Source organism: Canis lupus, chromosome 20 (genome assembly GCF_003254725.2).
Source record: "Canis lupus dingo isolate Sandy chromosome 20, ASM325472v2, whole genome shotgun sequence".
NCBI classification, from domain to species: Eukaryota; Metazoa; Chordata; class Mammalia; order Carnivora; family Canidae; genus Canis; species Canis lupus.
The window spans coordinates 1,245,681-1,273,268 of NC_064262.1; the positions used below are offsets into that span (position 1 = coordinate 1,245,681).

The window sequence follows — 27,588 nt, forward strand, 5'->3', positions numbered from 1 at the left end:
GGGCATGGTCCTGGGGTCCCTGGATCAAGTCCCTCGTCCGGCTCCCTGCAGGGAGCCTGCTTCTCCCTCTGCCTGTGTCTCTGCCTCTCTCTCTGTCTCTCACGAATAAATAAATAACATCTTATAAATAAATAAATAAATAAATAAATAAATAAATAAATAAATAAATAAATATCGTGTGGACACCTGAGGAAACATCTGAGACTGAGCAGAACTGAGCGCCCCTTTTCTGCTGGCCCCTCATCCTGCTTGCCAGAGAGTAGCCACTCTTTCACATTTTCCTGTGTCTCCTGTAGATCAATCTTAATGCATATTTAAGCATATATTTTACCCAGATGGAATCATACTATATTGTTCTGCAGCTTGCTTTTTTCCACCTTAATAATACATCTTAGAGTTCTTTCTCCATCAGCTTCTATAAACCTTTCTCAGTCTTGTTAATGATTGCATAGCTACAATCATAGATTCTTCAAGCTGGAAAGAACCTTCAAATCAATGTGATCTAATTGCCTCCTTTTGCTACAACCTGGAGAGGTGAGGTGACTTGCCGGAGGGCACAGGGAGTTAGTGAAAGGGAAAGTTCCTCCCAGAGCTGTTGGGAAGGAAGAGCTTGGGGGGGGGGGGGGGGGAGGTATCGGAATGACAGATAGGAATGGCCACTCCTGCCTGGCTGCATCTCACCAGCAGCGTTCACTACATCCATCATTCTGGACTGTTGGCAGCAGGGGGAAGGACGGGAGGACAAACCCTTTTGGCGGGAGAGAGGATATGACATCCCATTTGCACACGCTGGTGTTCAATTCACAAGATATTTAAGTGGAAATGTCATCTGGGCCAGTAGAAATGGAAGTTACATTGCTGTGTGAAGCCCCCTGCCTTGATTAATAGGACAAACCACCCATCATTTGGAGAGCAAGCATATCCTTAGAAATCCCTGGATCTTCAGTGTGTTCTTTGGCGTAGGTCTCGTTAGGCATTGAAGCAGAGCTCGGTGGCAGGAGAGTGTGACTCCTGTCTGCACCAGACTTGTCCCTTTGCTGTATTTGCTGAATTTGCTGACCCCACTTGCCACTGCTGCCTCTGGCCTCTGGCATCCTGCCTTGTCGTGTAGGTGAGGAATGAGTGAAAGCCTTCCTAGGGTACTCATGGTCATGTGTGTGTAATAATGTGATCACCCTCACTCAGGGTAGGCCAGAAGGTGAGACCTCAGGCCTCAGAGGTGCCTGAGAATAGGAATTTATACGTTAGGGAGTTTTCTGGTTGGCAGTGTGCAGGCGAAAGCCCAGAAGCTAGCTGGTCCCACCCAGGATGGGTGTGTCCCCCGGGGCTGTCCACTCCCTTGCCAGGATGAAGGCTGGGGACTATAGACTGAAAAGGGCACATCTTCCTGGAATATCAACTTTATGTGAAGTTTTGGAGAGAGAAATGCCATTCTTATATTAAAGCAAACACTGATATTATGGGATAGCATGGAAAATTCAAGTTACCTTTTAAGATAAAATAGGTAATTTCAGAGCAATTTTATTTTTCCTTGCCTCAGTCAACTTCCAGCTTTACCCCCTGGACCCTAGAGGGCATGTGTTCTCTAGTCTCTGCTACTTGGGACATTGTTGAAGTGTTTTAGTTAGATTTGCCTAGCTTTTCTTGAGAAAATGAGTTTATCTCAAGCTAGAACCAGGAAATTGGCAGGACCCTTGGCTGCTCTGGCTGGGGTCTCTGCTTCCCTCTGTGCTGGACTGGGTTTGCTCCTTCCTGGCCAGCTTCTCACAGCCCTGCTCTGTGTTTGCTCTGAGCTCAAGTGTTTCTCTCCCAGGCTTTGGTTCGCTGTGGCCCAAAGCCACCCTAATGACTCCTTCCTGTGTGACCGCCATCGCCACTCACCAGGCCAGGGATTGGCTTCCCTTTTGTCCTACTAGCTAGAGCAAGGAGTTCAGGGCAGTTTGGTACAAAACCTGTTCCTTTAGGCCCCTACTTCTGGAGAGGCAGGCTGTGCCAGTTGGACCTGGAAGGGGCCACAGACCAGTTAGTGTATGGTAGTTCTAGTCCAGCCAGCTGTGGCACAGAGGAGAATGGGAGACCTCAGAAGAGAGAGTTGATGCGTGTGGTGGGTATCTCTCTCCCTGGTGGCTTCTGTCCACCACATGAAACTTCTTCCCTAGTGATAAACCCTTGGGCCAGCTCACTTTCCTCATATCCATCCAGGTGGATATATGTCCCTATGAGCACCTTCCTACTGCTATGGCCCAGGCTGCCATTTAAGATGGTTCTCTCCCCAGAAGCTTGGTCAGCACGGTCCCTCTGCATGGCCATGTCCTGGAGATGGGGACAGGAGCTGAAAGAGGGCTGGAGGAACACAGCACACATGGGAGGAACAGTAGCACTCACTCTCACCTGGAACTGACCTGCCGCATCCATCCAACAGGGCTGTTGTCTCTGTTCAAGGAGGAGAGGCAGAGGAGAGGCTGGCAGTGCTTCGGGAGCCATTAACCCTCGGCGTCTCTAAGCAGGGCAACCAGAGCAGCCTGCCTTCACAGGAGTGTCGCGGGCTTCAGCAGATAGCAACTCTCGAGTGCTTTTCTCCTCTTGGATATATACAGCAGTGGTGCTAAGGGTTAATGTGCTGGAGAGGGGTGCTCCTCTTTTAACTAGGTCATCTCCATGAGCAGAGCAGGCCTGCTTTTTCCCCCTGATTTGGTCCTGTTTATTCTTTACTGGCTTTTTAACTACAGGGCGTTTTAACTTTGTTATCTGATGGAGAGAAAGTGTAGCCATTTGATGGTTTGAAGAGTCAGACAGACCTGGGTTTATATCTTGCCTCTTCTACTCACTGGCTCTGTGACCTTGGACACTTTCTTCATCTCTGAATGTTTTTTCTTCTATAAAAAGGAGATGATGTTCCCGGGCATCTCTGGCTGATAGAATTTGATGAGATCGTTTGCAGTTGGTTTTGAGAACCTCTAGCTTTTCTTTCTTTTACTCTGTCTCCCTAGGGCCTTTGGCATGCCATTTGCTGTGCCTGAAATGTCCCTCCCGTCCTTCCCCCAGCTAACCAGTGTCTTAGGCTCAGCTTAGGCTCTCCAGCACAGAAACCCTGAGTGGACTCAGGATTCCACTCAGGATTCTGATGTTTCTACCAAGTAGGATTGTGGCCTTGTGGCCTTGGTGAGACCCCCATGACCCCGTGTCTCTGTCTGTGGGATAGAGAACACAGAAACTTACAGGGTTCCAGGAAAGATGGCATATGTTTGGAGAGCACCCTGTAAAAGCCTTTGTCTAGACTATTCTACTTTGTTGGTTTTGCAGTGATTGCCTTTACTTGAGTTCCCACAGTTTGTCAGCTGTGGGAGAGGAGTGTCAGAGCTATAGAGCCCAGCATGGATCACCTCTCTGCTCTGTGACCCCCAGCTGCCAGCCAGCTCCCATGCCCCTCAACTGTCCTTCAGACGTCCATCTCGGAAGGGGAGCTCTCTGTTCTGCCCCTAGGAGAAGGGACATTTAAGAAAACGTTAAAGTCTGTCTTATTTTGCTGCTTGCTGATAACTTCTGGGATTCCCTTTTTTTTTGGGGGGGGGGTTCCCTTTTCTTCACAACTGTGAAGTTACCTGTTAACAGACATGGTTACTTATTTATGAGCACTAGATATGTGCCAGGGACTGTGCCAGGCATGCATTCCCAAAGGAATCCTCACTGCCACACCCCATTGCGAGTAGGCAGTACCATTGTCTATACTTGCTGGTGAGGATGGTGCAGCTCAGACAGGTTGGTTATTCACATGTGGTCATGCAGGCAGCAAGCAGTAGGGCTGCAACTCTAACCAGGTCCCTCTGATTCCAGAGCCAGTGGTTTTGGCCCCAGGGGAGTGCAGTATGCTTGACTGTGAGGTAGGAACCACTTAAGTGCACCTTTCTCAGTACCTCCCCACCCCTTTGCACTGGCCCCTCTTGTACAATTCTTTCTTTTACTTCTAGAATTTCCTGTCCTTAACCTTGCACTAAAGATATTCACCTCTGCTGCATATCTCTCCTGCTGGAGTTGTCAGGTCTTTGAGGATAGTGTGGGATCTTAAACAGGTATTTTATTTTGTTTTGTTTTTTTACAATTCTCAGTTGATGTATTTGTGTAATTATGAGCATAGAAAGTGTCCCTGTATTAGCTTTAGCCCACACACACGTCCACACTCCTCTTCAAAGTTAAGAATGGAAAGGACTGTCTTGGAACCTACAGCAGACCATGGCAGAGGTGTGGGGGTTCAGCAGTAACACCCCGGCTCCATGCCCTGCATTGAGCATGGCTCTGCAGAGCTCTGGAGCCCCCACCCCAGCAGGAAGAGGAGACCCATCTCACTGGGAAGGTGCTCCCTGCCATGCTTCTCAGGACTGGCCCAGCTACCCCAGAGAGGCCCTCAGTGTGAGAATGACCGTTCTTTAGAATATGGAGTAGCCTCTCACCCCCTCATCTCTGCAAAGGTTTGTATAGTGTCTTAACCCCTCAGAGCATTACTCCTGGCCAGATTTCCACATTCCCAGAAGACTTTGAGTTGGTATGCCTGCATCATCCTCAGCACGCCAGCAGGCTTCTCTTGGATGTGTCTGATGTGGTGCCCATCGTGCACATCAGTTCGGCCGCCCTGAAGTCAGTTGGCAGTCTGCAGCTGTGGAAAGACACTTATGTGCCCAGGTCCAGCCTGTTGCCCCAGCATGACCTGGGGTGGCATGCCGTGTGGGCAGAGCTCCCCTCCATCACCCGGCACAGGCAGGCCCTTCATGGTTCCTCCACAGGCCCTTGAGGCTGCTCACTCTCTCGCAGGAGGCTTATCTTCTCGTGTAGGCCCTTTTGTAAAAATAGGTTTCACCAGTGAGGTCTCTACATTACAAGTAATTTAAAAAAACATGATCTAAATGCTTAATTTTAAAGAGCAAGGAGAGGGATAGGAGACCACCAGAAAGCTCAGGGATAGACCTGGCTTTAGGCACTTCTTGCCTCCTGTTGTGAGACACCCAGTCAGCTCTGCTTCCCCAAGAACATTCTATTCTCATGTTCCACTGGATGGCCCTTCCAGCTTCAGGCCCGTATCATTGCAGCACCCACGGGAGTGGGTCACTTTCCCATGCGTGGAGACAGACGGGCCCTGATGGAGGTGTGTGACCCTGATTGCCCCCGGGGTGAGAGCGTGGGGCCTCCCTACACCCATCCCTGCGTCCAGGGAGGTGCCACCCTCACGGCCCCAGCAGCATCACCTGCAGACCCCAGGCTGAGTGGGGGAAGCTGCAGAGACTCGGAGGAACGAGAGTGAGCAATCCCGAGTGGCAAAGCAACAGCTGTCTGCCACACCACTGACCACCTGATTGAGGATTTTGGCTTTCTGCCTCCACCAGGATGCTAATGGTGTTGTGATCACCACCCACAATCAGCGGCCAGTCGTGTTGTAATCCCACCCAATGTTCAGAAACAAGGCCAGTGTATTTCCGCTCCTGGTGGATTCTGAAACTCCTTATTCCTGGTGGATGCAATTACTTTGCCTAAGATAAGATTCTCCTCCTGATGCCATCACAGATCACAGAGATGCAGACAGGCAGAGCCTAACTGATGGGCCCTGCATCTGCTAGCTAAAAGCAGAGCTCCCAACTTGACTTGCTGACAGTTTTATCTCTCAGAAGTTTGAGGAAGAAACGAGAGAAACTGTGCTGAGCCAAAAAGGATTAGAGAAGCAGAAGGAACATGGGTGCCTTGGGAAGCAGTGCCTATGTTGCCCTGGGAGGGGGGTGGGAGGCAGAGTGCCAAGGGACAACACCATGGGCTTCCAAAGAAATCTCAAGATGGGAATGGGGGGTGCAGGAGGTCTTCAGACTCAGGACAGCCAGCTGAACCTTGATTCTTCCAAAGAAAGAAGAGATTTTAAAACATGGCCCAGAAATTTACTGGCTTCCCAGCAAACTTTTTGTTAGATTGGCATACTTATGGCTAGGGCACACCTTGTTAACAGCTGTTTGGGCTCCCTGTGACCACCTCCCTTTAAAGAATTATGTCTTTTGTTTAGCAAATACTTCATGGCTACCTGTTCTGGGCGTAATCCTTGTTCTCTGGAAGCTCCTAGTTTAGGAGGAGGAGAAAAACCGCAAGTGGCCCCTAAGTCGCCACTGTACCTTGCACCTGAATTTTGTGCTAGCCTCCGCCATTGGTCTTCCTTCTGCTCTTTGGCCCCCTGACTCTGCCCCCAGCTGCATTGTCGTCCACAGGTTGACCTCCCTGTCATGGAGAGGAAAACACAGCCCCATGTGCTCTGCTCCACGTGTCCCTCCTGCTGTCCTCCCTGCCCGGGACACCAGGCTCCCATACCTTCCTTTCTTTTTCTCTTCTCCTTTTCCTTTTTGTTCTGTTTTTTCCTTTTCTTCCTTCTTACCTTTCATTGTTCGTGTTCTCTCCATGGAGGACACTAGGACAGTTGAACTGCTCAGAGATGACTCTCCCTGCCCCGTGAGGCACAACGCCAGGCTCCCCCCCACCTTGGCTCTCCATTGCCCTGCCATGCCTGACTGCCTTTGTGTATGTATGGCAGCCACAGCCTTCCCTGGCCTATATGCTCCTCTTGAGTGGGACTTTGCTTGGTCTGCTTGTTGCTCCAGTGTGACCTCATCCTAACTCACCACATCCATAATAGTGCTATTTCCAAATAAGGTCATATTCTGAGGTTCGGGGCGGGGGAGGGGGGTTAGGGCTTTGATATACGAATCTGGGAGGGCACAGTTCTCCTCACAGTGTGACACATCTATGCAGGTTGTGTGTCACTGTGCTTGCCAGGCGAGACACTGTGCTTGCCAGGCGAGACCTCTGCTTGCCAGGCAAGACCTCTGCTCAGACAACCTGCCCACAGCCTTGGCGCAAGAAGGTGTTGGGAGCTGGGGCCTCTGCAGGACCATACACCTCTTGTTTGGCCTCATGACCATTTGTCCTCTTTTTAATGGTATGTTTCTATTCTCTCCTGCTCCATCCTGTCCATTCTTCTCCTAGGTGTACCCAAGGAACCTACCTTCTCTGTGTGCTCCAAGCAGCATTCCACCCTCAGGACAGGCCCACCCTCACTCTAGTTGGCATCCATCTTGAGAGAGCCTCCCAAGGGGGCAGTGTTTCCAGGAAGGGCAGCCTGGGTGTGCAGGCCCCATACATGGCATTACAGAACATGATAAAAGGATGCTGTTGGACCACCAACAGAGGGTCGGCTCACATGGACTTGAGGAGTCCAGACATCGTCTCCAAGGAGATGAAATTGGAATCAGATTCGATAGGGTGGGATGGGGAACCTGCAGAGAATAGAGGGGACTGTTGTCCTGGCAGGGGCCTACACTGACCAGAGCAGAACCAGATACGAGCCACAGGAGCAATGCTGAGCTTTGTGGACATTCCATGGGGCACAGTTGCTGCAGATGGACTTGAGAGACTGGAAAGGAGGCCAAGGGGGGGCCTTTGCCACCATGCCATGATGGTCAGGTTTTGTCCCAGAAGGCACTAAGAGCTGGGAAGTGTTGTAGTAAAGGAGTAGTAACAAGATGAAATTTGTGCTATAGAAATTAGAAGGAAGGTGGGAGAAACTTGAAAATGGGGAGAAAAGATACAAGGCTGTTAATGATTGTCATGGGAAGAGACATGGAGGACCTGAAGTAGGGCCTGTGGGAGAAAGGAAGGAGAGGAAAGCAGGCATTTGCCAGCTTTGTTATTTCTAAGGTAGAACAACTCTCCCTGGAATGACTGAGTTAAAAGGAAGTTGGGGAAACTCTCACAACTCAACAACAGAAAGACAACCCAATTAAATACAGATGAAGAAGTCACAGGCAGGGGCCAGGACACCTGCCGGTCACAAATGGCCAGCAGGCACATGAAAAGATGTCCAGTGTCATTAGTCATTAGGGAAATGCAAATCAAAACAAGGAGATACCACCTCACACCCACTAGGATGGCTCTAATTTTTTTTTTAATTTTTATTTATTTATGATAGTCACAGAGAGAGAGAGAGAGAGAGAGAGGCAGAGACACAGGCAGAGGGAGAAGCAGGCTCTCCATGCACCGGGAGCCTGACATGGGACTCGATCCCGGGTCTCCAGGATCGCGCCCTGGGCCAAAGGCAGGCGCCAAACCGCTGCGCCACCCAGGGATCACTCTAATTTTTTTTTTAAGAGGATAGTATTAGTGATGATGTGGAGAAATTGAAGCCCTTGTACATTGTTGGTGGGAATGCAAAACAGTTCAGCTACTATGGAAAAGTTCGGCAATTCCTCAAAAAGTTAAACACAGAATTACCATATGCTCCAGTTCTACTCCTAGGTGTATACCCCAGAGCACCGAAAACAGGGACTCAAATACATGTACGTGCATGTTCATACACATGATGGTTTGCAATATTATGATTGTACAGAAGTGTACTGAAATGTTCACTTGAAGATAGTTAATTTTCTGTTATGTGAATTACACCTTAATAAATATTTAAAAACAACAGGAAGTAGCACATCGGGTGTGTATATATTGAGGATCCACAGGGCATTTGGGTCCAGTGGGCAGCTGGATGTGCAAACAGGGCTCCAAGCATCATCAACACTCAGGCTATACTCTAGGGGTCTCAGGCTGACATGGTTTCCTTTAGGGACATCTGAACTAGGAGACTGTGGAAGTGGCTTAGATTTTCTGTAACTGTACTTCTGTGCAGCATTTGGTGAGGGCTGATGAAGTTGTTTTGAGTCAGGTGGCTACATGTTAGATGGTCAGGTTGCTTTGTTATAGGTTAGATTACCATATTGGAAAGCTGCTAAGAAACAGATCAACACCAGCATCTGCCCTGAGAGTTCTCCTCATTCTCACCTTAGTCAACATTTTTATTAGTGATTTAAAGACCTAGAATGCTCACTTACCAGATTTGCACATTAACAAAAGCTTGGATGAATAGTGACTGGGTTGAATGATGGGCAAAAACATGTACTCTTTGGGGCTGCCCCAAATCTATTTTTCCTTCCTTTTGGTGTCAGTGTCTGGATTTCCATTCGGATGCCTCCCTTTCCTGTCCATATAGCCCATGCACTTCTGAGTGAAGTGAACTCAGTGCCAAGTCTAAGGTGTTCCCTGATTGGCCTAACTTGATCTTCACATCTCATCGTCCTGGCCTTCATGCTTGATTCAGATCAAAGGAGTCTGTGAACTTCAGAAAGCATGGTGTCTTTTCTTGCCCTTTGCTTTTCCTGTTAGTGAGAGCACCCTTCCGTCACATACTAGATATTCTATTTTCCAGCCCTATGTCAACAAGGAAGCATGGGGCCCCTAGAAGCTGCCAGCAGCCACCTTGCAACCATGAGGAGAACCAGTCTTAGGACAAAGCCAACCTAAAGAAGGCAGAGGTATAGGTAACCAAGTTCTTGGTAACCATGTCCAGCCACTTGATTCTTACTTAAAGCCCCACTGGACTACAGTTACATAAGCCAGCAATTCCCCTTAGAGTCCAGACCACTTTGAGTCTAATTTTCTACTACCTGCAACCAACAGTGTCCTAACCAACACAGAGGTAAATCAGTCACTGAAGATCTCACCAAATTGTATTCACGAAATTGAACGTTTGTTAAATTTTTACATGGAATTTGGCCAGTATAAATGTTGGGCTCTTTTTACTTGGCTCCAGGAAATATATTGCACAAGTACTTTGTAGCAACATGTATGGAAAAGACCTGGGAGTTTCTGTTGACATTAAACTCAGAAAGACCAGATTCTAATTTCCAGACCATTTTGCTTAGCACCTCTGTGACCTTGGCAAATGAGATATTGTTTGTAAGTTTCCCAGTATAGCACTTGGCTCAGAATAGGTGCTGATATAGCTTAGCAGTGGCAGAGTGGTCATGATGTATGCATACTTCCAGCTTCAAGAAACATAAAGCCAGACTCTAGCTCAACCCATAAGAACAGAAGACCCAGAGTAGTGCAGCCTCTATGATGGGCTTCATCCACAAACTCTGCCCATTTCTCCCTGACTTCCTTGGGGTTTCCTCCTCTGACCATCCAGAGCAAGAGATGCCAGCCGAATGTCAGAATTCCCGGCATCGCCACAAGTTTCACTCATTCTGACAGGACTAACTTAGGTCACTCACCAGCCCTGTGGCTAAGCCACTGGCATGCACTGGTTGGCCTGACCTTGATCACATACTGCCACCCCCAGATCTGGGGTTGTGGTCAACTTCCCTAAAACCATATGCATTGCCCAAGGGAGATTGGGAACTGGGGAGAACGAGAAAAGGAATGAGTGCCAAAGAGACCACCAACAGGAATTGACTCAAATGGAATCATCCTGAAAGCTAATCTAGTTAGAGTCTGTTCATGCAGGTATAATCTGTATGAGAAAAGAGGCAAACTTATCTTGGACTTATATTCCATTCTGGAATATAGATCAACTGAGGCTCTTTCCAAAGAGTGCCCGTAGTATTTGGGAAACATTTGAAACCATGTCATGTGAGGAAGGATTGGGTGCTGTTAAGAGAAGACTCAGTGGCACCATGATACTTGAAGGGCCAGTGTCTCGTATAAGACCACCAGAGTGAAATGGCACCAATAACCACTGACATTTATTGAGTGCTTCTTGCATCACCAGGCATTGTTACCACATTCTCCTCCTGCATTGTCTCCCTTCATCCTTATCGTATTCCTTTGAGGGAGGCACCAGACCTACTAAGTAGTTACCATCCTCATTTGGTAGTTGATGAAGCCAAGGTACAGAGAGGTTAAGTTACATGCCTAAGGCACAGAATTGGTAAGGCTTGAATCTCATGTTTTCAGCTCAGGTTTCCCTGGCTTTAGAACAGAGATTGCCAACCTTAGTGGCACATGAGAATCCCTTGGGAGAGCTTCTTTAAAATACTGATGCTGGGATGCCTGGGTGGCTCATTCGGTTAAGCACCAGCTCGGGTCATAATCCCAAGGTCCTGGGATCAAGTCCCGTGTCAGGCTCTGTGCTCAGCAGGGAGTCTGCTTTAGGATTCTCTCTCCCTCTGCTCCTTCCCACTCCCCCCATGCGTGTAGGTGCATGCTCTCACGTGCTCTCTCTCTTTCTCTCTCTTTCAAATAAGTAAATAAATCTTTTAAAAAATGCTTATGCCTAGGTGCCACCCCAGACCAGTCATCAGACTCTTCTGGGGATGGGCCCAGGCTTTATTCTTATAATAAAGTTGCTGTAGTAATTCTAATGTACTGCCAGAGTTGAGGATTGCTAGCCTAGAGTGTAAACACCAAGCCAAGGGCCCCAGCATAGCTACCTTCAGAAACCCAGTGAGAATTCAGTCTCTGGTGTTGCAGGTATAAAACCACAGAGACATATAAGGACTGGGCTGAACTAAGGAGAGCAGGACCCAAGCAAGGACATTCGATTAAAAAATAATAACAATACTATTGACACAAAGCCCACAAGAGGCCCACCTGTGCTTCTCAAGCTTCACATGCAGCACACCTGGGAGCTTGCTAAAGAGCAGGTCTGGGGCAGGGCCTGAGGTAATCTGTGTTCCTAATAAGCTCCCAGGCGATGCTGCCACTGCTGCTGGTTCATGAGCCATCCTCTGATTAGCAAGGCTGAATCCTGCCATGCAGCCTCAGACCGACCAGGTGGAGGGTAAGCTGAGAGCAATGGGTGCAGACTTGTCATGGCCCACCTGGGGGAGCTTCTTTCTCTTGGAAGTCTTCGGAGAGGGATTAAAGGCCTGCTCTCAGGAGCCTGTAGCCAGCCTGCAGCTGGGAGAGCAGAGAGTCTCCTAATGCTGATGAGTGCTGAGTGTGGTGCCTGACAGGAGCCTTGCCCCTGCAGTTCACTGGACGTGGAACTTTGGGGATCAGCACAAAGAAGGGAAACATCTGGTCAATGCTGCTGTGGCCAAAATGTGCTACACCTGAAGGCCTGATGTGCTAGGTCCTGAAAGAGTGCGCCGCCACATTATCCCATCACCTATTTTTCCCCCCACAGAATTCCCAGCCCCAGGAGGGGTCACAGCCCTGGGGGTGTGTTTGAGAGTTTTTCTTTGCTACTCTCTGTTGCAGAGAATGAGCAATTCACAATATCCAGACTCTGATTTTACTCAGGGTCAGCTCCACCAGTAAGTCACAGAAATGGAATTAAAATTACTGTTCCTTTTTTTAATTCCTCTTAATTTTCTGCCGTGCTCTGCATTTTGTTTTCAAACTCTTTAGATAGCCACTTAGCCAGATATGTTTCTGCCAGTGTAAAAACCAACTAACCAGCAGCACCAAGGCATGGCTGAGTGCCCAGCTTTTGTGTTGGAGCAGCAGCACGGCCCGGTTGGACAGCCCTGCCTCCTTCCACATCCTGCCAATGGAGTGATTACACCACTAGATTACCTTGTCAGTCCTGTTTACTGCAAGCACACTGCTGAATTCCCTCCTTGTCTACCCTCACGTGGCTTCTGTCCATCTAGGTTAAGTGCCGTTCTGTATTTTGCAGCCATTTAAAGCTCTCTGCTTCCCTTTCTCCTTCAATACCTACGGCCTGGCCTCAGTCTGTCTCTGGGCTTCCCATACAGGCCTGGGGTCTGGGTAGATGCCCAACCTTCTGCAGACTGTAGACATTTTTTAAAACATCTTTTTCACATACCACTTTAAATGGGGCTTTGATCCTTTTGCCTTTAACTGTTTATCATACTTGTGCCATGTAGTTTTTCCTGAATAATTTCACTCCTCTGAATTCTTTTTTTTGGTCCCTTCCTATACTGTAATGTGGAATCTTCCCTTCAGACTCTCAAAAACAGGAGCTGACCCTGCACCTCTGACTGGCCCCTTCTGCTGCAGCTCATCCAGCTGCTTTGTGAGGAGCCACACAGCTGAGTCAGCCCTGCACGCTCCTGACAGATTCCTGTGGGGCTGTGGCCCTTCCAGGGAACCATAGGGCACCTTGTGTGCGTGTGTCCTTTGGGTAGTGCTGCTCTGGTCCTTTCCAGCCTGGGTCATCTAGTAAATTATCAGGGACTCCAGAGGTATGTGAGTGTTCTCCCCCAGACACATGTCAGCTCCACACAATGAAAAATAGGTCTTGGAGAAAAGTACTATAAATACAGAGAACTGATGGCTGCCAGAGGAGAGTGGGGCTGGGGATGCAAAGTAGGGGAAGGGCAGTAAGAAGTACAAACTTCCAGTTAGTTACAGAGTAAGTGATCAGGATGGAAAGTACAGCGTAGAGAATATAGTCAATAATATTGTAGCAACTTTGTGTGGTGACAGATGGTGACTAGAATTATCATGGTGAGCATCTTGTACTGTATATAAATGTCGAGCCACTGTGTTGTACATACACCTGAAACCAATATAATATTGCAGCTCAACTATACTTTGAAAAAAAAAATTTTTTTTGAAATAAAAGTTCTTAAGTGACAATCAGCACTCACCCAGAGGTCTGGTGGCTAATGTTTAGTATTCAGTGTAAATCAAAATTCTAAAAAGCCTGTACAGTTATTGCTGATTAACACAGCTTTACATCTATCTAGAGCTTTGCACTGCATATGTGTGTGTGTTGTGTGTATGTAGATGCCTAAGGCTCTGTTTTTTCACCCCTAGTTACACACACACCCCAGAAGCAACTGAAATGCTAGGAGGCTTAGCTACACACACAGAAGAGGCATAGTCCAGAAAACTCAGCTCTGAGCCTTAGACTCTTCATTATAGTACAACAGAAAGTGACAGGGATCTTTTCTCTCTGACTTTTCACAAATGCAAATACTTCTAGGCGGGTCTCACCTAAACCCACTGTCACAGCACTAATTAGCAGTTCACACCTTTGCAAGGTTCAGACAGCAGCCAGCCATATGTGTTAGGAAAGAGGACATGGATATGTCCAGGGAATGAGAGGTGCCTGAAAGGGCAGGATGGAGGTGCCCTGGGTGAGGAAGAGAAGGGCACAGATGGGGTGCAACATAATGGGGTGTTGCTTCAGGACTGTTCCTGCAGCCATGAGGAAGGCAGATCCAGGAAGCTAGGCCCAGGGCTGCAGGCCCACCAGGTAGAGAATCACTGGCCATCTTAGGCCACAGATGATGAGGGTAGAGCAGAGGCAGCAGGTAGGCAGAGTCTGTAGACATGCAAAGTCTAGAGTGAGCTGAATAACAAGACCTTTGTTCATTCTTCAAGTATGGATCAATAAAGTAAAAAAGCTGACCCCAGGCTCATGCGGTTCTCAGTCCAAGTTGGGGAAACAGGCATGTTAGCAGAGGATTGCAGCACGCTGCAGGAAATGCTGCCAAAAAGCGTTGTACAGAGCACCGAGAAGGGAAACATCAGTTTTGCCTGGGAGGTGGGAGAGGAATGACGTTGCCCAGCAGAGGGACCACTGTTGGGTCACAAAGCAGGACTCAGAGTTTCTCAGGAGAGCAGGGAAGAATTGCAGAAGAAACCATACAGAATGCACGGTGGCGGTTTGGAAGATCACAAGTCACCGCAGCTGAAGGGCAGAGCCCATCAGGGGCAGTGCCAAAGTGCGGAGGGCAGTCTCAAAGGGAAAGTCGGAGACCTCTCTGCAGACTGGAGGGGACGTGGAAAGTGTTCAGCCGAGAGGCACAGTTAAGGACTGCTCCCGCAGCAGTGCAGAGGATAAGCTAAAGGGGTGAAAGTAGCTGCAGGAGGACCAGTGTGGTGGAGGACATCCTCATTAGATAGTAAGGAATGAAGGGGAGTGAGGAGAGGCCTCAAGAGACAAGTGGGAGGCGGAGCTTCCTGCATCTGGTTGCCTGCTGGATCCGGGGCCCCAGGAGGAAGCAAGCAGTGATCATTGACAGGTCCTCATCCAGGTGCTGGGCAGGTAGTGCTGGTGGTCGGTGCAGGAAATAGAGGAGGTACACTTAATGAGAAAGTACAAGAGATTTTAAGAGGAGGAGTGTTTGGGAAGCAGAGTGCCCCATGGAGGGAAAGAGGAACTGGGAGTAGAGTTTGTGATTGACGGGATGCAGCTCTGATGAGGGCGGAGGGGGATTTCAGTGCTCAGCCAAGACTTACTGAGGAGGCTCTGTAGCAAAGCTACCGGAGTCCTCGCTCAGGCTCCAACCACTGCCCTGAGCCCATCCCTCACATCCACAGGGCTGACTCTCCACCACCATGTGGGGTTTTGTTTGTCACGTCTTCAGGAAATGATCCACCAGCTCCCAAAGGGCACTGCTTCCACTTTCTGTTCCCAGTAGCCTCTCTCTAACATGGCAGCCGGTGATCCTTCCAGAGTGGAAATCAGATCATATCATCCCCTGATCAAACCCTCCCAGTGGCTCCCTGCCAACTTGTCCTCTCCCTGCATCTGTTCTTCTCTTGAACATCTTCCAGCCACGCTCCCGCTGCCTTCCCAAGAACACACCAAGTGTAGTCTGTAATCCCATCTTAGGACCTCCCCCTGAATCTTCTTTCCTTCTTCATATCTACCCTAAATTACCCTGGCAGAGGGGCCTGGACCAACCTTTTAAAAGTAGCTCCTACCCCACCTTGTTGCTCCTCATCCCCTTCACTGGCTGCGTCTCTTTATGGCACTTCTGCGTAGAATTATTTTCTTGTCTTTCTGTATCCAGACTGTTAGCTCTGTGAAGGCAAGGACTTTATCTCTCCTGTTCACTGCTGTGCCCTCCGATTGACAGCAAAGCTTGGGCAATGGTAGGCGCTCAGTAAATAGTGGTTGAATGAGTGGAAAAAACACATGAATCCTGACACACTGGGCAAGCTTGTACCCATTGTTTACTGCACCCTCAAAACACCCCTGAAAGATGGGTCGGCATTTTCCCCCATGGGACCAGGATGTAACAGGCTCAGGGAGAGGGAGTCATCTTCCAATGACACTATGGACGCTGGAACCCAGCAGCCTGGACGGACAAGGGCCTCTTCTTTGGGGGTGAAAAGTCAGGGACAGAGACAGAGGCATGTCTGGTCCTGGGGGAGATGTGCCTGTTGGTGCCCATCAGCAGCCTCACTGGTCTCTGAAGTCAAGACACAGTCATATGCCCACAGTAGGAAATCAGGGCGGGTACCAAGGTAAGGTCTGGATAGCTGATGTGGAGAATTGCAAGTTGTGTGGAAGGTTCAGCTGAGAGTGGAACCCTAGGTTTATGGGCATTCTGGGGGATGGAGGGAGGATCCTAGGTAGGTTTGTCCCATGGGATGCAGGGAGGAATTTGGGGGATCCCAGGGAGGATCCCAGATAGATCTGTCCTGAAGGATGGGAGGCCTTGAGTGTGGTCTGACCATAAATGGCTATGACAGTTCCAATGGTGGGCCTGGCGGTGAGGAGACCATGGAAGGAAGGATCTCAGATGGATGTTGCCTGAGTGCAAGCAACGGAGGGAAAGATTGTCGTCTGCACACCCCCCTCTACAGTAGGTGCCAGAGCAAATCTGGAGAGAGGTCATTTCTCCACGAGACAACAGGGTAAGAGCTGGTAGTACCCAGGAAGAGGGAAAGAGACAAAGATGTAGTTGTGTGACTTCATAAGTAGTCAGGAACCAGCTGTTTAGCCATTTACAAAACTGAATTTCCATTCCTTTGCCAACTGTGTTGCCAATCACATGTCCTGAGATTAGGAATTTTTATGTTGACTGACTCTTCACGAAAGACTTACATGCATTTCTTCTTCTGTGTTTTTTATTATTTTCAAGTCAGAGCTTCTTTAAATCCTGAATACAGTAATTTTTTTCACTCCCCTTAAAATGTAGCATTCTTGTGAGCTCTGATAAGCTTTTGGTAATTAGGCTGGTGAACTCCATGTCTCCCTGGATGACCGCCCTCAGGCATGTGGACAGCACCTTGGCATGGGGTTCTCCTGTCCTTACTGTTCCTCTCAGATTCTGGGATTTTTCTTGAGCCTTCACCTCTGGGCCCTTCCATGGCCTGCACTAATATTGCTGGCAGTTTCCCCCTGCTCTGGACAGCCAGCATCCTACACTTCACATTTTTCTGTATGTCACCTCATGGTGGCTTTGAGTCCTGCCTGCATGGCCTTTGGTTTGTTAAATTTCTCCCCAGGGGACAGCGGGGCATGGAGGAAGGCCAAGGCACTGAGGGGGAGGCTGATAGACCTGTCTTCAGGTCCTGCCTCTTTCCCTTGAGATTCCGGCCCCCAGGGTGGCAGAGGGGTGGACATTGCTACCTCAAGTGCTGCTTTGAGCATGAAGGGGCCAGCCTGTGTGGAATTTGCTGCTCCAGCACCGGGCCCAAGTGATCCTGTTGAATCTTGTGAGTAACCTGTCCCCATTTGATTGTATGACGCTCTCCTTGGTGTCCGCAGGCTGCCTGCAAGGGCAGCAGCTCCGCAACCTGTCCTCACTGACTGAACACATGACCACGTCCCACTTGTGTTTTTATATCTTTCCTAGTGGTACTGACCTCTACTTCTACTCATGTGACAAATTCTTATTGAGGGCTTACTGCGTACCAGGCACTGTTGGAGGCTCTAGGGGATAAATCAGTGAGCAAAACAAGGGAGAACCCTTCCCTTTGTGGACTTTACATCCTCAAGCAAACTTCTGTCTCACTCTTTTACTATCCTCAGATCTCTCCTCCAGATATGTTTGTTGGTTAATAGGCACTTGGCTATTAAATTCTCAAAACACTTACTGAGCATTTATTCTGTGCCAGGCACTGTTCTAAGCATTTTATATGCATTATCTCATTGGCATCTATACCAGTTCCCACACAGCCATGTGAAGGAGTCTCTGTTATTGTTCTCATTTTACAGACGAGAAGCAGGCACAGAGGTCTGGACGCTGGCCCATGGGCATACGCACTGTAGGGGCTGTGTCCTGACTCCAGGGCCCATTCCCATCCTTGCTGCCCCAGCTGCCTCACTTATTCCTGGAATGGTCCTTAGACCTTATTTCAGTCTTTCCTCTCCAACAGAAATGCCACGTAGACTCTCTCCTATGACATCCAGCAGAGGCCCACATACCTAGTAGACAATTTATTAACGCGTTTTCCTCGGGTGCATGTCTGCATGGTGCCCGCAGGGGTTTTTAGGCCTGATATCCACTCCCCTTACAGGCCATCCAGTGACCTCTGTTGTCTTCTGTTCCAGGACTGCTACACCTCGTCCCACTGCTCAGCTAGTGGGGAAGTACAGGCTTCCCATTCCTGCACCCTGCCCTGCTCTGGTTCCTCATGGCTCCACAGTGGAGGCAACAGGACCACTTCTGTGGCCCATGACATGTTTCCTTGTCGTCCCCTTCTGAGCCTTCTCACTATGCCTCCCCTCACCATCACACTCTCTTTTGATCTTGCAAATCCGGGCCCTTGGAGAAATCAGACAGTATGAAATATGAACACTGCCTGGGAAGTAATTGAAGAAACACTGTGACTTTTGAAACCCATAGAGATAACACTCACACCTTCTTACTCACGTTATTTAATTTTTAATGGCAGATTTAATTAATGGAGATCAGGTCTTCTGGTTTCAGATGTGCATATGGAGCAGCTGGAGGAGGAGGGGCGGCTATTTATAGGGTGGAGGAAAAGACTCCAAAATCAGGAATCTGAAGAATCTAATGGGGAGGAAAAATCACCCAGATATAATAGTTCACGATCACTGGGTACCAGTTGACATGTGGGGATTCAGTACAGTACATTTGGAGCGATCTCCCTGCAACATATATAAATGAGTGACAGGGCTCCTTACAGGCACAGCACCCGAGTCTCCCCAATCCCTGTGGGACTGTGCTGCAGGCGTCTCCAGGTAGTCTGCTGGTACTGCACTCCATTGTCCACACAGCTGCCAGAATGTTCTCTGAAACACACGTCTCCCCTGCCACTCCCTCATGTAAAAAAGTAAAACCCATGGGCTGAGGTCCAGGCTTCCACATGCCCAGCTCCCGAGCTGTCTTTGTCTCTAGCCCCTCCCCTTGCTTCTGGTACAACTATAGCATCTAACAGGTGGGTCCCTCCCTCTCTCTCTCATTATTGGATCATTTATGCTCATCATGTAAGACTAAGTTTATTAAAAGTGGATATACCCTTTGACCCAGGAGATTGACTACTAGCATGTACCCTTCAGATATGCTCACGTGCACAAAGGTGAGGATGCCATGATGTGCATCTCAGCATTGCTTGTGATCGTGGAACCTACTATGGAATACCTTCAGTGGGTATAATGAAGTGTCTGAGAAGTGAAGAAATGAGTGGTGTTGTGTCCAACGTGGTGCTGTGGGTGTGTGTGGGTGAACTTGCTCACAGGGCACAGTGCAGGAGGGGAGCACTGGGGTCCATGTTGGCCAGTGGTCTCTGTATTCCTATCCTCTGCCCTTTGTGCGTATGCCCTTTTAAACCATGAGTAAGTATTATTTTTTCAAAAAGATCATTTAATATGTATAAAAATATTAGGCCTTGGTTCAGGTGCCAGCTCCCAAGAAACCAGTCTGATGGTCTCTGCCAGACTTTCCTCTCTGGTGCTCCCACAGCACATGGGACAGTTAGCTGAACATCCCATTGTAATTGTGACGTTGTGTTGTCTGGAAGCCCCATAAGGCTGGGGGGCAGGCAAGCTTGTCTTAGAATCTGTTGGCACTCAGCGGGTTCTGTATGAGCATGGGTGGCCCGCAAGGATGATATGGTCTGGAGATCTGCAGAATATCCTGCTCCTCCTGGCAGAGGGTCTGAGTATATTCCAGCAGCCTCAGGAAGGCCTGCTGGACCCAAGGAGTGCGCTCAGCTTTCCCCAGGCACAGACCAGGATCTCCGTGTGCCACAGAAGCCACACAGGGGCACCACACAGGGGCGCTCTATGGTGCGTGGTCCCAGGGTCTGCTCAGGCAGGTGACATGGATGACTTGGCCGGGAGAGTGGGTGTGACAGGAAGGGGAATTCCTCTGAGTCATTCTGCAATGGGGTAATCACAACCACTTCTTGGTCTGTGGGCATTTCCTGTGACAAATTTCACCAACCACATGTTCAGCCTGAGTCCATAGGTAACTTAGCTGCTTGCTGAGCTTGCCCTGGCCAGACTATGTGTGTGGAGATGTGGAGGCAGCACAGAGGCATGAGGTGTCCCAGCACCCCACCTTGGAAAGGAATACTCACAGGCCACAGGCCTAGAAGACAGTGACCTGACATGTCTCCAAAGAGGAGTAGGCCTGAGCCAAGAGACTGTCTTGTGGCAGAAACTGACTGGGGTGGCTGAGGGAGCTTAGTAAGGCCTGTGCCAGCTTCAGAAAGTCTAGTGGTGCCATGACCATGGCTGCAGTGGACAGGATACTGTGAGCCTGGCACACTCAACTCCTTCTCTCAGTCACCCTACGAGGGAGTGGGAGCCCTGTCTTACCATGAGGAAATAAGCTCCAGGAAATAAGTGTGTCACCCAAAGAACACAGACCACAGATGCCCAGGGAAAATGAAAATGTGGGCCATGCAGTCTTGTGTGAGGGCCCATGGATGGAAGGGTCAACTGAGTGTAAATGATCCCCATCAGGGATGTCACAGAAGAGCATCTGCATGGAGTGGGAGAAGCCCTGAGCCAATCCATGTCTGTGTCCTAACTCCCACACCCAGGACGGTCAGTGTTGGTCAAATATCAGACTGGTTGAGGCAACATCATGATCTTCTTGGCTGGAACATCAGGGCTCTAGAGAGAAAACATGGGGCAGCTTGGAGTCAGCACAGACCTGTAGAAGCCAGAGCAGTTCTAGCTTTGGGGGCCAGGGGGAGGAGAACCCAATTTATTTCGAGCCTGTTGTGTGCTGAGAGTGTTCGCATTTCCTATCTACTGTGCCTGATGGCCATCAGAGAGAGGCATGGGCTATCTCCCCGGTTCAGAAGTGAGGAACTGCCAGGCTCACTCAGTGTTGGGGGGCCTGGAAGGCCCAGCACTGGGCTCTCCCCAGCACTGCCCAGAGCAGTATTCAGAACCCAGGCTCCTGCTGGGATGGGCCCCAGGTGTTCCCTCAGGTACACATCCTTCCATGGTCCCTCCCACTTGGCTCTTCCCTGAGGCAGGCACTAGGATGGGAGTAAGGGCTAGATTCCCACTCACACTCTGCCTTTGATACCCTGCAGGTCCATAGGGGAGGTACTTCCTGTGCCTGTCTTGGTTACCTTCTTTGCAGATGGATGGTGGGGTGCCATGGGGGTAGGGTGCCTTCCCCGCTTGGCTCTGATCTGGATACCTACCACCTTTTCCATTTGGTCTAAGGATTAAATTGTTGCTTTGGGGCCAGGCTATCTCTGTGCATGGTGAAGTGGGGAGAGCCAGGTTTGGAGTCTGACAGGCATGTACAGGGGCACAGCTCTGTGGCTTCAGGGTCCCTTACCTGCCTCTCGAACTTCCTACAGCTTCCATTTACCCACTTGTACAAGAGGGGCAGCCACCTCTCCCACACAGGATCTGTGAGGGGTCTAGCCCAGGTCTGCAAAATTAGGCAGGCTTCACATGGCACCTACGCTATCTTATCACCCTCACTGGGAAAGTCTGACTCTCAGTCTTGGGCTGTCCTCTGGGGTTTCATTCTTCACAGAGTGCCTCAAGGAGCCCCACCAGGAGTATGCTGGCAGGTCGGGTGATCAGGTGTGTTTATATTGATCTCTTCTGGAAACAGGTGCAGAGTGGTAGGTTCTGGGCCCCTGAGGCATAGAGGATAGTAACTTACCAGAGTCACCATGTCATGGCTGCAGGGCTCAGCTCAGCTTTTTCTTACCACAAGCCCAGGCCATCCTCTACGCCAGTCTGGTTCTGTATGTGCACACCTACTGGTTAAGCTCAGAAAGGATGGAGGTGCATGCCTTTGGAACCGCCATGCAGCTCTGGACAGGCAGCCACTGTGCAGTGAGCATGGTGATCATGGCCAGCCGCAAAGTACACACCCAGCTGGGAATCAGACACCTGGGCTCTGGTCTTGACACAGCTGCTTGCTGCGAGGCTTTGTGCAAGCGCTTCACCCTCTGGGAAGCAGAGTCCACCTATAAAATAGGGGTTGGATCAGATCAAGTCTCAGTATATTTTTTCTTTGAAGATACTAAATATATCAGTCTCTGTTTAACAAACTATGCATCTCTGCTATTGTAGCATAGAAGCAGTCGTTGACAATGCATAAACAGATCATGAGTGTGGCTGTGTTACACTAAAACTTTGTTTACAAAATCAGGTGGCAGGCCAGGTTTTGCTTATAAGTGATAGGTTGCTGACCCCTGGACCAGAGGACCCACATGTCCTTCCAGCCTTCGCTACTCTAGGATTATGTAGCCACTGTTGGCCCCCACGGTGGGTGGGAGCTAGACCCAGGCTGGGATCAATCACTGATCTGCTTTGATGCTGGTCAAGAAATTAGCATCTGTCGATTTTTAGTGTGGTTGAGGGAGCCAGAGGGAAATTTCAGTCTTTGGTAACCAGTTCTGTTTTTCTCTTTGTAGAATGCCGAGATGTATAAACTGTCTTCACAGCAATTCCATGAGGCAGCTTCGAAAATGGAGGGTACAATAAAGTAAGAATTTATGATTTTTTGTAAACTTAGCCTGTATTTGTAAGAATCACCACACATGGCTTGAAACCTGCCACCACCTGCCTGACTTCAAATGTCTCTAATAACATAGACAACCATCTGCTCCTAGGTCTCTCCCTGGATATGAGGCAGCCATTGGTCATCTGTATTAGGCCAAATGGACACTCAGCTCTTCCCTGGCTCCCAGTGGTGGGAGTGGGCCTGCGGCAGACTTATTTCAGGCACGATGTACTGTGGGCTGGGCCACGGATTGGCCATCAGGCTCCCAAGGGAGTCACAAAAGGGGGTGCTGCTGCCCTGCTGCCCCCACCCCCAAATTGTGGAGGTGGTTTTCAGAGTGACCTGTTGCCTGAGGGCACCTCCATATGTCTGGCCCTGAGCCATGTACCTCTTGCATGCTGACATGCTCCTGGTGGCTCCCATTTTACTCCCAGGAGGACTGGGACTCATGGACACTGACAGTTGGCTTAGGTCACATGGTGCTGAGTGCCAGTGTCCAGTCCCCTGTCATGCTCCTGTGCTATGAGGAGGCCTCAGAGCCAGAACATTAAAGAATGGCCGGTGCATACAGTGTGTACATTACAGTTACACCCTACTTCATGGAGAGGCCACAAGAGGGACTGCAGTGGGGCCCATGGAAGGGAGAGCTGAGCCTTGTGCTCTGCGTCCTTTGTGTGATGGTGGTCTCTGCAGACTGGACCAGTTCCCTCCCTCAAGGGCCTCTCCCTCCCAGGCATAAATCAGGGTGATTCCCCAGGCAAACCTGTCACAGTGCAGAACGGTGAGGGGTGGTATTTGGCACCTCAAGAACAAATCATCAGAGGGAGGTTTGGGTGACTAGGAGGTAACAAAGTGCTTGTAAAGACAGTTGCTCTGAAAATCATGCGAGGAGACAAGGAGGGCAGCAGGACAGATGGACTCAGTACAGATCTGGGGTACAGCATGGGGCCTCTGAAGCTAGGAGACCATACTGCTAGAATAGACTACAGAGCAGCTTTGGGGAAGAGCAAACAGTTATCTTGGGATTTCAAGTCTAGAGCAGTAACTCCAAGGATACTTAGAGAAAGAACTTTCCAACAGGCAGGTACAGACTGTAAAGGTCTTTCATCTGCTGATTGGGATCCCACAGGGGGTTCTGAGTGTGAGCAAGTGCTGCAAGCTGCACAGACCCCGAGGTCTATTCCAGCTGCCCTCACAGACAAGGGCCCAGCTGGCTCATCCAGGGCTGAGAAATACCCAGAATCATGCTTAGTGAGAGGGAGAGGTTGAGAAGCATACCCCCAGACGTTATGGGGTGATAGCCACCTCAGTAATGTGATCCCCGGAAGTGGACAAAACTGCAGTGAAGCCCCTTGCCTGGGCGTATCCCCTGTATCTCTCTGTGGGGTAGTGATGCTGGATCTGTTGCCCCTCTCCCTCTTTACCTGGATCATGGAACAGCCCACTGTGGGGAAGAAGCTCTGGGGAGAAGCCAGGCAGCTTTACTGTCAGTGACCACGCTATGTTGCCACCTGACAGGTCGGCCACCATCCTTAGAGTAGGGACTGCTGACCTCCAGCCCCCTAGAGTAGTGAATTTGACTTTGCTGTCACATCATTTCTCATCCTCATGTCTTCTAAAGACAAAGGGGAGATGGCATGTATGTGCTCTGCAAGGCACTTCAGCTTTATGCTCTTATTTTCTATCACTGGCATTTCACAGATGAAGACCTGAGGCTGGAGAACTGAGCTGCCCCTTACCTGGCCCATGATTACACCCCAGGCTGGGGTCAAGCTCCGCTTAGATTGCTTCAGAGCCCCTCTTCTTCTCTATTTGTCTTTGCATGTTTGCTGTCCCTCTGGGGCCCCCTCTGAATGTGAGATGGGCATCAGGATGGCCCTGGGAGCCTGCCTGGGCTCTGGAGTCAGGCAGACCTGGAATCGAACTTTGCCCTGCCTCTTATTGGCCGGTCCTGTGACCTTGGGCAAGTCACTTCACCACTCTGATTTCCTCATGTGCAAAACAACTGATATTCCTCTAATGCTTTGAGTGAGATAACACATAGAAAGTAGACCTCAGATGTCGACAGTTGGTGGTGGTGTGACCGTTATTAATAATGGCAGTCATTTGAATCACTCTCACAGCACCCAGCTTAGTGTGGTGTGGCACAGATTGAATAGAGTTTACTAAAAAACAAAAACAAAAACAAAAAAACATTGCCTTTGCCCAAACAGAGTAAACAGGAAGCACTGCAGAGTTAGAAATTATTTTACTTAACCGTCAGGGATAGAGGGCGGAATCCTTGATTGGGAGATTTCTTGGATTAGCAAATGATTATAAATTGCATCGTAAATGCCACAGAAATAAATGCTAACTGCTGATAGCCGTAATAGCTCCCTTCCAAGACAGTGAGCATCTTTTAACAACTTAGAGTAAACTGAATGGTTATTTAGGTGGCTAACTAGATGCCCATGCATTCATTTACTCACTTACATACATGTATAGAGTGTCTACTGTTTGTCAGGCACCATGCTAGGCACTGGTGATAGGATGGTATACAAGACAGCTCCGGTTCCCATCAGCAAGAAGCTTGTCATTTGGAGAATGACAAACAATATTTTTAAATTAATTACATAAAAAGCAATTGCCCAAACAATGATTGATTACAGTAATGAGCCATGAAAGAGAGTGTTGAATTGAAAAGGACATGTCTGAGGACCCTAACTCAGATGTTTGGGAAAGCTTTTCTAAGGAAGTGACATTTAAATGGACTCCTGCAGGATGAGGATGCTTTGGCCAGAGGAAGGAAGGGGAAAGAGCGCTTCAAAGAGAAGCTTCCACTGTGCAAAGGCGGGGGTGGGGGGGTGGAGGGGGGATAGGAAGTGATTTAGCGTATTCAAGGAATTGAAAGGCCTGTGTGACTAGAAAAGAATGAATGAGAAGAGAGAGACTAGGATGAAGCTCTAAGAAGTCAGCAGAAGCCACACAGGACTTTGTAACCATGATAAGAGATTTCACTCATATCCTACCATTTCAGCTTTCTTTCTTTCCTAATATATGCGTTTAAGGTATTGACTTCTCTATAAACACAGCCCTAGCTATACACTAAACTTTGATATATCATGTTTTCATTATAGTTCATTTCAAAATTTTTCTGATTTTTATTGCGATTTTTTTCTTCGACTCAAGAGTTATTTCAAGACATATTGCTTAATTGCCAAACATTTGGTAATTATTCCAGTTACTTCTTTTTTAAAAGTAGCTTTTATTTATTAAGTAATCTCTACCCCTAACTGGGGCTTGAACTCTTGACCCTAAGGTCAAGAATCGCATGCTCTGCACCAGTTCACATTCCCACCAACAGTGCAAGAGGAGAAAAAATGAGTGGGAAATATCATAAAGGGAGACAGAACATGAGAGACTCCTAACTCTGGGAACAAAGGGTGTTGGAAAGGGAGGTGGGCGGGGGGTGGGGGTGACTGGGTGATGGGCACTGAGGGGGGTACTTTATGGGATGAGCACTGGGTGTTATGCTATATGTTGGCAAATTGAACTCCAAAAAAAAAAATAAATAAAAAATAAAGTTTATAGATTTAAAAAAAAAAAAAAAAAAAAGAATCCATGCTCTACTGACTGAGCCAGGCTGGCTCCCCTCTAGTTACTTTTTGAATAATTGATTTTCAGTTTAACTCTGGTTGAAGAGCGTACTGTAAATCCTCTAAAATTTTGAGACCTTGCTTTATGACCGTGCACATGATCTGTTTGGTAAGCCTTCTGTGTATACTTGAAAAGAGTGGTGTCTGCCAGTGGTGTCGTATTCTGTGTCTGTCAGTCAGGTTCAGTTGGTCAGTCCTATTCAGATGATGTGTATTGTTACTGACGTGGATTTATGGTTTCTTCCTAAGATCACTTCTAACAGAACTTCCATAGTAGTTCTTTTAATGTAGTTTTGCTAATTATAAAGTCTCTTTTTAATTGTCTGGAAATCCATTTCACCTTAAGTTTTGAAGAATATAGCAATCCTCTCTTTGAGCTCCTTGAAAGTATCTTCACATTCTGATTTGATATCTGCTTTTCCCTGGAGAAGTCAGCTCTTGATATTGTTATTACTCATTTTTGGTAGTTACTTTTTTTTCTCTGTCTGATGTTTAGCTTTTCTTTGTCTTTGGTTTTTTTTTTAGCAGTCTGTCATGTGGCTAGGAGTCCATTTTTTTTTTCCTGCTTGGGGTTCACATGTTTGGGGTTTGATGTCCTTTTGTTTTAGAAATTTCTCAGCCATTATCTCTTCAAATAAAACTCTCTGCCCTATTTTGTCTTTCCTCCTTTCTGGCATTTCAGTTACGTATATTACTGTGTCTCACTTGTCTCTGTGCCCTTTTTTTCTGTTTTTCATCACTTTTAATCATGCTGTTGCCTGTGATTTTTTTATTGACCATTCACTCCACTAACCCTTTTAATGTGTCAAGTCTCTCTTAAACCTGTTTCTTTATTCAATTGTTGCATTTTTATCAATCCAGAAGTTCCATTGTTTTGTTTGTTTGATTCCCAGTCTCTGGTGAGGTTCTGGGTTTTGCCATCTGTTTTCTTGAACCTCTTAGTTACAGTTATTTTGAAGTCATCTGAGGGTCTGTTTCTGTTGCCTTTTTTTTCCCCTCTTGGTCCTGTTTCTTTGTGTGCCTCTTAATTCTTGATTGAATGCCAGGCATTTTACAGAGATTATACAGAGGTTCTGGGTGTATCTTCTCCCCCAGAGTGCTCCACCTTATTTCCTCCTGGCCACCTGAGGGACTGAGCTGACTGGAGGCTTGCTGCAGGTTTGATAAAGTTCAGGCTACTTCTGGTTTACCCTTCTTCCTAGGACATGGCTTTCCAGGGCACTTCCTTTCTTGGTGAGCTCAGAACCCCTCTATGTTTGCTTCCTCAGCTCTGTAAGACTTCTGGAGATTCCACTTTGCCTTTCCACTTGGCTTTTACTTCGCTCCTTAGCCTCTTGCCTTGAATAGCTCAAGAATGTGACAAATGCCTTAAAAGAGGAAAACCACTGAGTGTTGGCTCACTGTACTTTAGTTCCCTTCTCTCCAGAATCCTGGTCACTCAAGGCCTAGCTAGCTGCCTTGGAAGCCTTGAGCACCAAAAGAATGTCATCTCT

General features: G+C 48.4%; 1 protein-coding gene across 1 annotated transcript in view; it reads left to right on the forward strand.

Moving 5' to 3' along the window:
- CHCHD6 (coiled-coil-helix-coiled-coil-helix domain containing 6) overlaps window positions 1-27,588 on the forward strand; it is a 248,893-nt gene that overhangs the window by 180,717 nt on the left and 40,588 nt on the right. The window contains exon 6 of the mRNA XM_025447910.3: window positions 22,372-22,442. Coding sequence (XP_025303695.1) covers window positions 22,372-22,442 — 71 coding nt within the window. The remainder of the gene's footprint in view (window positions 1-22,371; window positions 22,443-27,588) is intronic.